General features: G+C 44.8%; 1 protein-coding gene across 3 annotated transcripts in view; it reads right to left on the reverse strand.

Moving 5' to 3' along the window:
- The window catches only part of KCNH1 (potassium voltage-gated channel subfamily H member 1), a 382684-nt gene extending 371830 nt beyond the window's left edge, over window positions 1-10854 (reverse strand). For 2 of the 3 annotated variants that reach the window (XM_040446362.1, XM_040446361.1), the window contains exon 1: window positions 10586-10854. In XM_040446362.1, the coding sequence (XP_040302296.1) occupies window positions 10586-10664 (79 nt within the window). In that variant the 5' untranslated portion in view covers window positions 10665-10854. Of the gene's footprint in view, window positions 1-10578 lie in introns of all 3 variants that reach the window. The other variant, XM_040446363.1, reaches the window with a different exon arrangement.
- Window positions 10855-12036: the final 1182 nt, after the last annotated feature.

Here is a 12036-nt window from a genome sequence, read left to right on the forward strand (position 1 = left end):
TATAGAGAAAAAGACCACTCACCCAGTGAACCCTCCTCCATCCACACACCCTAGCACCCAACCATTTACTTTGCAAGTAAAAACAAACAAACAAACAAACAACACATGGGGTTATCTCACAATCACTGGTACTCCAACTGCCACATGCATGGAGCCTCCTGGAGGGCTCAGTAAAACACAGTCACTGGGCCCGTTCCCCAGAGTTTCTGATGCACCAGGTTTGAGGTAGGGCCTGAGAATCTGTACCCTTAACAAATTCCTAGAGATTCCACTATTAGAAATTAACTGAAGACAATTTACTTAGTCTCTTTAAACCTCAGTGTCTGCACCTGTAGAATAGGAATAACTGAAGTACCCACAGAACAAGGGTTATAGTGAGCATTAGAAGAGTCAATGCATGTAAAACCTTCACATACTGCCAGACACACGTGAGAAAGGCGATTTGTCTAAGGTCATGATTATAACCAGTAATTACAATGGGTGCTTATAACTAGTACTACTGCCTTCTGATGTCTCTGATAAACTCCCCCATTTACTTATGGTCTTTCCTGACTTCTGAGCTCATGAAAGTGAGAAAAGATAAAGGAAGGAATATAAAAGTAGCTCTTCAGCCAGTAGGGTGACCAACTTGTCGAGTTGAAAAACAAGGCTACACTGCCTTCAGCAGGCAGAACACAGGGTTTTTTTGTTAAGTTAAAAGAAATATCTGAGCTCACCCCCTCACCAAGTTCACCCCCATGATTAAATCTGGTCTGGACATAAACGTTGAGAAAGTACTTGATCCAGAGAACAAGTAACTGGTTCTATCAGTCAGTTGTGGCATGGAAATAATGGCACACTCAAATAGTTAGAGGAGCGTTTGATAACAAAGCTATTTACAAAGCCATATGGGTGAGGTATGGGCAGTAGCATGCTGGTGAGTCATGGCAAATTATTTATACCATTTGCCAATTTCTGAGGTGCAAATACTCCCAGCATGGTATATTTAAAGCTACCAACATGAAGTCCCAGAACCTAGAATAGATGCCCATAATCAGATCTTGAAAGGTAGTACCAGCCAGCTGTAGCCTGCCCCCAGAACACCACTAAGGAAAACTTCAGGGACAGCACAGTACCCCCCCCCAGGGTTAGTATTGCTTGGAAACTGTAAGACATTCAGCTCTACCCAAACCCAAAGAGAGCAACCTTTAATCAAGGGAAAACAGCGAGGCTATGATATAGGGAGGGAGGGAGAATGCTGTAGAGAGGAAACTGGGAGAATAAACACCACAGAATAAAAAATTCCTCCCTCCCATCTCCTGGCGGTATGCCCCACAAGCTGAAGCGAGCCAGGAGCCAGAAGGCAAGTGAGCCTACTGACAAAATCCTTACAGGTTGGCCTCACAGACAGAGAGCAGGTTGGAGAAGAAAAGAGAATGGCCCTAGGGAGGCAAGCAGAAGACAGGCAGTACACGGACTCACAAAGAGGCTCAAAACACAACCTTCATGATAGCAGTGTAGAACTCCAACCAATTCCACACCAATAATGCTGAGAAGACACAAAAGAAAACTAAAACTTAAAAATCTAGTGAGATAAAATAAATACGATCTTACCACTCAAATCAAATTAACTCCATTTTCTTTGCCATGGTTGTGAAGTCCTACTTTAAAATAGAAACCAAACCTAAGCAGGAGCTAAATATCAGTAAAATTTGCCAGTACAGTATCATCTTTGAGATACTGACCCCAGCACTCAAATGTCAGGGCAGGGCACCTATATGCTGCTGCTTTCAGAAAAGAAGGAAAGAAGGAGAGGCCGTTCTTTACAAAAGCACCCAATGTCATGACAGGACCTTTAAGTTTGTTTTAATGTTTATTCATTTTTGAGAGAAAGAGACAGAACGAGCAGGGGAGGGGCAGAGAGAGAGGGAGACACAGAATCCGAAGCAGGCTCCAGGCTCCGAGCTGTCAGCACAGAGCCTGACATGGGGTTCAAACTCATGGACCGTGAGATCATGACCTGAGCCAAGGTCGGACACTCAACCAACTAAGCCACCCAGGCAGGACCTTTAAAAAGACATGAGGGGCGCCTGGGTGGCTCAGTCAGTTAAGCGGCCGACTTCAGCTCAGGTCATGATCGCGGTCCATGAGTTCGAGCCCCGCGTCGGGCTCTGTGCTGACAGCTCAGAGCCTGGAGCCTGTTTCAGATTCTGTGTCTCCCTCTCTCTGACCCTCCCCTGTTCATGCTCTGTCTCTCCCTGTCTCAAAAATAAATAAAACGTTAAAAAAAATTTTTAAAGATATGAAAAATGATGGTTTCGGAGCACTCTTGGTTAATAATTACATTAATAATTATAGAATTGATTCCGTTAATTTCCGAACATCAGTTTTATGCAACATAGGACTAATCAGAAGATTGTCATTTTAACTATGCAAAATGAACAATCTTAGGATGAGTAAGCAAACGATTACTGGCATAACTGTCTAACACACAATCGGAAGAATTTCTGGTAGTTTGTCATTAACAGCAGTGCATGACTGTTAGAGTAGAGACCCTGAGAACCGAGGAGATGCTGAAGTTGGTCAGGTCGCAGTGTGTTCAGCAAGACTACACATGCACAGAGAACAACCAGAGCATCAAACAAATTCCAGCATCTAAGATGTGCTATGTGAAAATTAATAATGGGAAACCCTACTAAAATGGAATGCAGAGGCCAGAAAAGGGAGCTCCCACGCCGAACCACTCAACACCAAGAACTGTCCATTATAGACCCCCAAAGAAGAATCCTCAACAGGAAAGAATCAACAGCTATAGGCCCCAACAGGAAAAGATGTACACTGAATCTCCTAGAAGAATCAACCACCTCAGCAACTCATCCAATGAGAAACCATCATCACCCTGAATTCCTGCCTTTCTCTAATGGATGTTTATTCAAAACAACCCCTCCCAACTTCCTCCTTCTTCTCCATAAAATAACGTTCCTCTCCTTTGTTGGACTAGCCTATGGTTTCTGCCACAGCCTGCTTGTCCCAAATCATTCTCTGCGATTTCTGAATAAAACCAATTTGCTGATAAAATAACTGACTGTTTTATTTTTAAAGCCAACAGCTGAAAACTCACAATGGGTGAACCCAAGACAGCATGCCAAAGAAGTCAGAGCAATGAAATATCCCAAGAAATGAGATTTTTTTTTTTTAAGAAAGCTTCCACCCACCAAAACGAAGCTTCACACATTCTGCAATCTTCTTTAAATTGACTTAAGGCATCTGGTCATCCCACAACCAATCTCACATACACAAAATAAATGGCTATAAAAATCTAAGAATAATTTTGGGGTAAGGCATTTATAAAGGAAAAATGCACAGTGTGTGTTCAGTCGACACAACATCTCTTAAATCTTCTGAAGTTCACGTGCATATTGGTCTTTATCATAAATCCCTCAATGAGACCCAATATAAGAAAAGTCTCACTCATTTTGGTTTGCTCAGGCTCCCGCACAGTATTGGGCACAAAGGAGGTCCACCATGTTTGTGAGTCTAAACCCATAAGCTAGCCTTTGCTTTTCCTTTTAGTTTATCTGTGATTTTTCATTCCTCCTTCATCTATGCCCTTCCATCATTTTCCATCTTCCATTAAAATAAACATAAATCATTCACTTCCTATTTCCTTCTCACTTCCAGCTCTACTTCTTACATAATCTCTGTCCCCAGGGTTTAGTGCTTCTCTATTTAAGAAAAATGAGCCTGCTAAACACACACATCCACACGCGCGTGTGCATGGATGCACCCTTGCCTGTACCCTTTCTTGCACACAATTCTAATTGTTCCAGTCTTTCATGTCATTTACCATCATGCGTGAGGGAGTTCAGACTATGAGAACATTTCAACACACAGTAGATACTGATGACTCCCAAAGGACAAGAGCAAGTTTTGTTTTCATTTCAAACTTGTTCATGTGCTTGCTATTAACATAACTCTAAATGACCCTGCTTTGCTAGTTACTAGGTTGTTTGGGCAAAGTCAGTATTGAAGAGAAAAAGGAGAAAATACCAAATTTTGGCAAGAACAAGGAGTGACGAGAATTCTCCGCTGCTGGTGGGACTGTAAATTGATACAAACCCTTCGGGAAATTGCTCGACAGAATCTACCACAGGTAACCATACACACCCCAACTGCGCATGCATGAGAACTATGTTGCCCGCATGTCCAAAAAGACATGTATGAGAATGCCTGCAGCAGCACCAATAACAAAATCCTGGAAACAACTCAGTTGTTGCTGGAGGAGGCCATTGAGACAACATGACCACTAGGCTGACCTGCAAACTGGACCCAGGTGACTGAAGGCCCCACACCCTCTCCCCTGCCCTTGGGGTATACATTCTGCTCATTGCTCCCACAGTGGGAGCCACTCCAAGCATGTAGCCTTGAGAGACGAAGGGTTTGATACCATGTGGACTGAATACACGACTGACCCCAATTAAGGCCTCTATATAAACTTTTAAGATTCTGGTGGCGGGTGGGGAATCTACCTGTCTTTCAGCTGCCCAAAACAAGCCTCCTAAGTAAGTTCCCTTGCTTACTAAACCTGCCACCTACCTGTCTGGAGTGGCCTGCCTCTTTCTTTGGTACGTCTTTGCTTTCCAGTGTGTGAACCAACATATGTCCATTAACGGCAGAGTGGATAAATAAAACGTACAGTAGGTCATACCATAAAGTATTATGTCACCGTGAAAATGAACCAACGGTACATGTAACCATACAGGTTAATCCCCAACTGACAAAAGAATACATGCGGTAGGGCCCCAGGCATATAAAGCTCAAAAACAGACAAAAAGCAACTGCGGTGTTCAGAAATATAAAACAAGGTGGTCAAATTAGGAGGAGAAGCAAGAAAGTGATCACCATAAAGTCAAGAGATGGCTCTCTTTGGAGAATAAGGGAGTTGGGATCAGGAGGGGTCCCACGGGCCCCTGGGGGCTTCTGGAGAGCTGGCAAGACTCTATTTCTTGACGTAGATGGGGACAGCACAGTATTTACTTTATACAAATGTGCTGAGTTATACAAAATTATCTTATGTGCCTTCCTACTGTGGTATTATACAATGAAAAAGGTTTAAAAAAAAAAGGAGAAGAATCAAGACAGGAAAACTGTTATCAAATTACCACCAAAAAAAATTTTTTTTTTGGTTTTCTGGTGGAAAAAGGAGTGAAATAGGTCAGTTTTGTTCCATGGGGCAGATCTCAAATGAGTGGTGGCTATAAGAGGACAGAATTGGGTGAGACCAAAGAATAACAACAAGAAAAGAAAGAAGAGGAGAAGGAAAGAGAAAGGAAGGGAAGGGAAAGACAGGGGAGGGAAGGGAAAGACAGGGGGGGGGAAAGAAAAAGACAGGGGCGGGAAGGGAAAGACAGGGGAGGGAAGAGAAGGCAAAGCAAGACAAGAGAAACTAGTACTCAATTACAGTTGCTTAAAACAGAACATTCCTGACAAAGTGAGTGTCCCATCACTGAGGGTATTCAAGCACCGGCTGGATAACAACAGAGAAGGATGTTCTAGAGTCTACTCAAGCACTGGAAAAAACAGTACTTCAAAAACTAAGATTCTGTGATTCTCGTGTACCTCTTTCTCACCAGGTACAGGTGTGGCCACTTAAAGACACAAAAACAAACCACAGTCCAAATACCCTAAATGCATAAAGCAGACACTGCCTTTACAAAAGGGATTCCTTTGGATAAAGAACTGAAATCTTTTTTAAATGTTTGCTTAGAAGCCATTAACAAGCAAAACTAAAGGGAAGGCAAAGATTTGAGAAACTTCAAGGTAATGAGGGAGAAACCACTGCCAAAGGAAGCCTGACCACAAATGTATCTATTCTTTTACAACAGATTATTAAAATAGAAGGACTTCATAGAAACCGTGGGGTTTGGAAGCTTTATTACCTTCTGTTAAAGCAGAAGCCTTCTCCCTGTTTCCGAGCTAGTATCAGTCACAAGGTTTAACTTTTTGACACTTTCAGAGCAAGACAGCTGAGCCTTGGCTGAAGGTTATCTTAGAGCACATTACAAGAGGAAACAAGCGCTATTGGGCTGGTAATAATCCAGATGACAATCCATTCCCCCTTTCAGAGCAACAATGTATTTAACCAGTTTTCTGTTTTGTAAATATTACCGTGGCTCAACACATCTATGAGGAGACACAACACTACCCGCGGCTTTCATCCTGTTTGTGTACTAATTATATCAACAACCTGAACCAACTTAACACTATACAAAAACACAGCTGATTTAGCAATCTGTAAATTATACATGTACATAAATCTGTACCAAAATGTGCTGCGTTTCACTCCTGCTAATGTGCACGGATTCTTACTGGCACCTACAATTGTTTGATATAGGTTTCCGAACACTAAAACATATGTTCTGCCTAGAATGGGACCATTTAGGGTAATATTTTTGTAGCTTCCTGGCACTAAGGTCTGCCAGCCTTCCTAAGACAGATCTCCTATTTGCTTCAACAACCATTCTGACAGTAAGTGCCTGCAGACTTAAGCAACCATCAAAAAATATTCTGGAACAACACTTTCCAATCATGAATATAAAGAAAATCAGGCTGGCTTTGCCTATGTGGTAAAAAAAAAAAATCAATAGAAGGATTTGAAATGATCACCAACATGACCACAAGCAAAATTGGGGAGGAATTGATTATTCCTGCTAACTACTTGTGACTATTCAAAAAACAGATAATTATCAAATCTCTCCTTCAAATGGTATTCGGAAAGTATCAGAGAAAGTTAAACTAGATTTTAGTCCCATCAAGACCAGTAAACACCTTAAAAATTGTCCTGTGGGGTTTTTTTTTCCTTAAACACAACATCAGGCCTAAATAAGAGCTGCAGCCAGAAAACAGCGTGGAACGGGGTCCAGAAGCTTAGACCAAGATTCACTAGAATGTAACTTTCTAAGGGTAAAGTTGTTTCCCACTCTATCCCCAGTGTTCAATAACTGTGCTCAACAAATCCTTTTTGAATGAACCTGTCACAACCGCTGACTAGTCCCTGATGTACCTCTGCCTTTTCTAACTCTGCCTTTTACTAACTGTAAGTAAATTACCTAACCAAATGATTCTTAGCTCTTGACACTGAAAATGGAGGCACTGCACCTCCCCCACTGGCATATGAGGTGATATTTTCTGAAAAGTTATTTAACACTTTATAACTACAGCAGGTGCAGGAATAAGTGCCTGTTACCCTGCCTGTGACTTTAGCTAAACCCCTGAGAAAGGTGAAAATACTGTCTTCCTTAAAACAGAATCAGCTTCTCTTTTGCCTTGTTATTCTGTTTGGATGTAGTAGTGTGGCTATTAGCCAAAATGAATGTTGTCTTGGGTGTTATAACATTTTATTTAATCTCCACTGGGAAATTAAGCTTCTCTAAGAGAAAATAACGGTAATAAAAGGAAGGTCTTTGCATAGTGTAACATAGGAGCGTGACACAGGGGTCAAGGGTCAAGGGTCTCATCAGCTGTGCCCTTAAATATTTGAGGAGATGTGTTCCCTTCAGTGTCTTCATCTATACAAAGATGGGAAAGAAGAGGCAGAGGACATAGCATCTAATCCTACAGGTTATCATATTCCAGATACCAGATATTCAAATGCCCCAAGACAAAGCCAGTTCTATTATCCACAAGCATATAATGAGAGTCGGGGGGTTTTTTGTTTTGTTTTTGTTTTTTAAGGATAACAATAGTTCCATAGGCAAAGTCATATAGCTGGAGAAACAATGATGCTACAGAAAGGATGAATGATACCCTCCAAAGACCTGCGTCAGGGACTGTGTGCCTGCTCCTTTGAATAAGTCTCTTAATATTCCTAGGACTCCGTTTCGTGATCTGTAAAAGAGGAACAGTAATACTGCATAGGATTACTGGGAGAAAATGTTTAATAAAGATGGTCAAAAAGTATTGCTATTTAAAGGTAAAATGCTATTTAAATACTGTAATGTCCAAAAAAAAAATGGCTGGTGGATTTTAGGAGGAGACAATCAATATTTTTAAATAGACTTTTTCCATCACAGTAAAATAAAATAATGCATGTAGATATTGTGATATTTCCAAGAGTCCACATTATTTTTTTTTCTATTTGTGTTTAGAAATGTGATGAAAGGGATCACTAAAAGCTTAAATCTCGCATTTCAAGACCAGAATATCTTCTTCTGAAATCATAGATAATTGTAAAAGTTCACCTGACTTTCCTAAGGTGTTTTTGTCTGTGTGGTTGATGTTGGTTGGTTGGTGGGTTAACTGAAGTCAAACTGTTGGAATCAGTACTAAAATTAAAATGCCAATGCTAAAAATATTCCCAGCTACTTATTCTATTGACATTCTATATATGCTTAGAGAGAAGTGGCTCTAAGAAAATCAACTAAACTAGGGTATTCTGCCTTCTCAGCTCCAAGATTCATTGTGTGTGTGTGTGTGTGTGTGTGTGTGTGTGTGTGTGTGTGTGGTATTAGTTCCACAATTCTTAAGGTCCTCCTACAAGCCCAAGGAACCTTATGACTGTTACATGTAAGATTCTGTTACCTCCCTCTCCACTCAAAAACAGAATATGGTACACATTAGACACAAGGTTTCCCCTAATTTAAAGGACACTCCATCTTCACCTCCCCCCAAAAAATGGAATTGTCACTGCTATTTATGAGAAAGTTGGTGTCACTGGCAATGGGATCCCCAAATCTGCAAGAGTATCTCCCTGACTCCTCACAGGTCAATAACCATAGCAATCACAGCAAATTAACTCTTTTTTTTTAAATATGAAACTTATTGTCAAATTGGTTTCCATACAACACCCAGTGCTCATCCCAACAGGTGCCCTCCTCAATGCCCATCACCCATCCTCCCCTCCCTCCCACCCCCCATCAACCCTCAGTTTGTTCTCAGTTTTTAAGAATCTCTTATGGTTTGCCTCCTTCCCTCTCTAACCTTTTTTTTTTCTTCCTACCCCAGCTAATATGCCAGATCCCAGCAAATTAACTCTTAAATAGTGCTTTTATTTAAAACCCCACGAACACCTCCAGCTTTTTTTTTTTATGACAGAAGAGTTCATTGTGACTATTCATGTAATAACCAGCATCCCCTTGAAGTCCCAGGTAATAGCTGTGACCTTGTTCTAAAAGCCACCTTAGTTAGTTTGAGTGAGGAAGACCTTGAAGGGAAAGGTGACTAACCACAGACTCTTCAATGCCCTTATTCTTACGAGGCACACAATAAATAACCATTTCTAAAATACTTAAATACACAATATGCTATCCTAATTAGTAAGGTTTTCATTGTGAGCTAAACTTAAATCACTTTTTAATAAAGAGCATTTCTTGGGAGCATAAGTCACCTTCCATGCTCTTCCCCTGAACCCCTAACTAAATCCAAATAGAAGCCCATGATTTTAACACAAGCTCCTCCTTAAGGCTCTGAAACTGTCATATTTCCACATTTTTAAAACCTATTTCCTAAGTCAACTCTTCATGTCGTCTGCCTCTGGAAGGAGTCCCGGAGCCTGTAAAGAGCATCTCCAGACTTGGCCCCTTTCGTTTCAGCCCTTTGATGAACGGGTGCACCACACCTTCCAGATGCCAAGCTGTATGCTCTGCAAGTGCTTTAGCCAGGATGCTTTGCTGTGGCTCCTAAAGGAGACATCTGAAATGTATCCCTTTCCGTCCCTGCTCTTAGGACTCTCGCCGTCCAGCGCTTCATGCCACTGTCCATCTTAATGCCACGGAGGGAGAGAGAGAGCAGCGGGGAGCACCGGTTTACTGGGTAATGGATAGATTTACAGGCTTGGTGAGTTTGGGAATTTATAGGTGAGCAAGATTTGTAGGCATAAAACGCTGCTGGGGTTTGGAAGAGAGGAACTATGACAGGTTTGCCCCTGTGACTGCTTGGCCAGCTCTGCAACTATGCGCTCCACTTGTCATCTAAGTCCAGGAAACTCTGCCCCTCGTGAGCCTTAACTTAACCTCGAAGAGGGTGGGTGGGTGGGTGAAGAGGTGGAACCGGGTGGCCTGCGGCACGTCCCTAAGTCCCCACGTCCCTACACCTCGGACTTTTCGGCTCCCGGATGGAAGGTGGAGGCAGCCGCTGTCCCCCATCCCTCGGGGGCCGGAACCCGAGTGGCCTTCTCTCCCGCTGGCTCTCCCCCGGGAGAGGCAGCGCCTCGGGTGCAGCCCCCGGAGAGCCTGGATAGCCTTCCCTGAGCGGGGGGCAGTACCCACGGGGAACGCGCTGCCGTGCCTGCCGCGTCCGGCTTCCCATCACTTTTCCCAGTACTTTACCCATCAGCTGTCACGCTCTCTGGAGAGGAGACAGAGAAGGCGCGAGAAAGGCCCCAAAGGCGTCCCCAACAGAGCTCTCCTCTTGGGATGGGGGCCCACAGCCCTCGCCCCACCCTGCCCACCTAGCCCAGCCTCCGGGAGGCAGCCCCGGGCGCCCGCGCCGCGGCTCCCAGCAGAGCTCCGGGTTCTGCTGCATCTGCTGGCGCCGAGCGGCGGGAGGCTTCGGCAATCGAGGCACGGATAAAAAGCCTGGGTAACCGAAATCCGAATGCACCTCTTACCACTGGACCGCCGGACAATATTCTCCAGAAACGTGTTCTGCGGGGCCACCAGTCCTCTCCTGCCCCCGGCCATGGTCATCCTCCCGGCAGCTTGGGGTCCTGGGGGCGTCCGGCGAGGCTTCTCACGGCAGCAGGGAACTGGGCGCGGGGCCCGCGCGCGATCCCGGCTCGAAGCGCCCCATGCGCCCCGCGGGGACCCGGGCGGCCAGGGGCGGCGGCTCCCTCCGGCTGCCACCCTCGCGCCCTCTTCGCGCCTCCCTCCCTGCCGCCCGCCTTGCTGTGCACTCGCCCGGGGCTCGCCTCGCCGCAGCCGCTTCCGGGTGGGCGGAGGGAGCCGCGGCGCCTGGGCCGGGGCGCCCCCTACCGGGCGTTGCTTCCCCCCCCCCCCCCCCCCCGCCGGCCGGCGGGGGAGCGAGCGGGGGGCTCCCGCAGCGGCGGGAAGTGGCGGGCAGTCGTGGGCCGAGGCTGGATTGACAGCGCCACCCTCTGGGCACCGCCGGGAAATGGGTTCGAGGTGCGCCTTGGGCTGGTGAAGAGGAGGGCGTTCTGAGCCGCCATCCTGGGTGGATTCACCTGCAACAAGATCACCACGAGCCTTGGGGGAACATGACGCTGTACCTGTCTGCCTTCGCTCTGTTTCAGACTGGAGCCTCTGGGAGCTCCCAGGCTCTTGGAACACTTTCCCGCCTCTCATTAGGGTCTGTTAGCCTTATTTGTGAAAGTTGCCAGTGTTTTACCAGTAGTTAAAGGAGTTGAATTGTAAGAGGTCAGACTTGCAGGGTGGCCAACTGATTGGGCTCCAGAAGAGCTGTCTTGAGGTGGTTTTAAAGATAACCGAAGGCACTAATGCAGGTTCTGGTCATTTGATAAATTTGCTGAGTGACTGACCTGATTTCCACTCTTACCCAGCGATATTTTAACAAAAGACTGAGAAAATATATGTACTGTATATAACATTTTTTTTGTTTCTTGCTTTTTTTTTTTTTTTTTTTTTTTTTAGTTGACGCATGCCCTGTTAGCATCAGTGTGTAATGTTAGGAAACAGGAACAAACTGACAAACATTAAAACAGTGGGCTTGCCTCCGAGGGCATATGCTTGGGATAGGAGAGTGAGGTGGGCACCTTCCTGAACACTTGACATTAAGTAATAACCACAACCTGGGCTTGAAGGATGGTCTACACCACACGGAGTGAGGTGCTTGTCTCCACACCTGCCCCTGGTATGATGAATAATCACACACACCAAAGGTTTCTGAGCAGGAGCTCACGTGTGCTCACTCTCCTGTGCTCACTTATTTTGGGAGATTTCCACCTGCACATGGCCCTTTTCCCCCCAGTGGGTGTGGCCAGAGACTGCCCCACAAAAGGAATGAATTGACAGCTTTCTAGTTAGTTCCAGGCTGGGTCAAGAGTTGAAACACAAGTTTAAGAGGGAAAAGCAGACCCCACAA

The sequence above is a fragment of the Herpailurus yagouaroundi genome, unplaced genomic scaffold, assembly GCF_014898765.1.
Source record: "Herpailurus yagouaroundi ecotype Mexico unplaced genomic scaffold, PumYag 195, whole genome shotgun sequence".
Classification (NCBI taxonomy): Eukaryota; Metazoa; Chordata; class Mammalia; order Carnivora; family Felidae; genus Herpailurus; species Herpailurus yagouaroundi.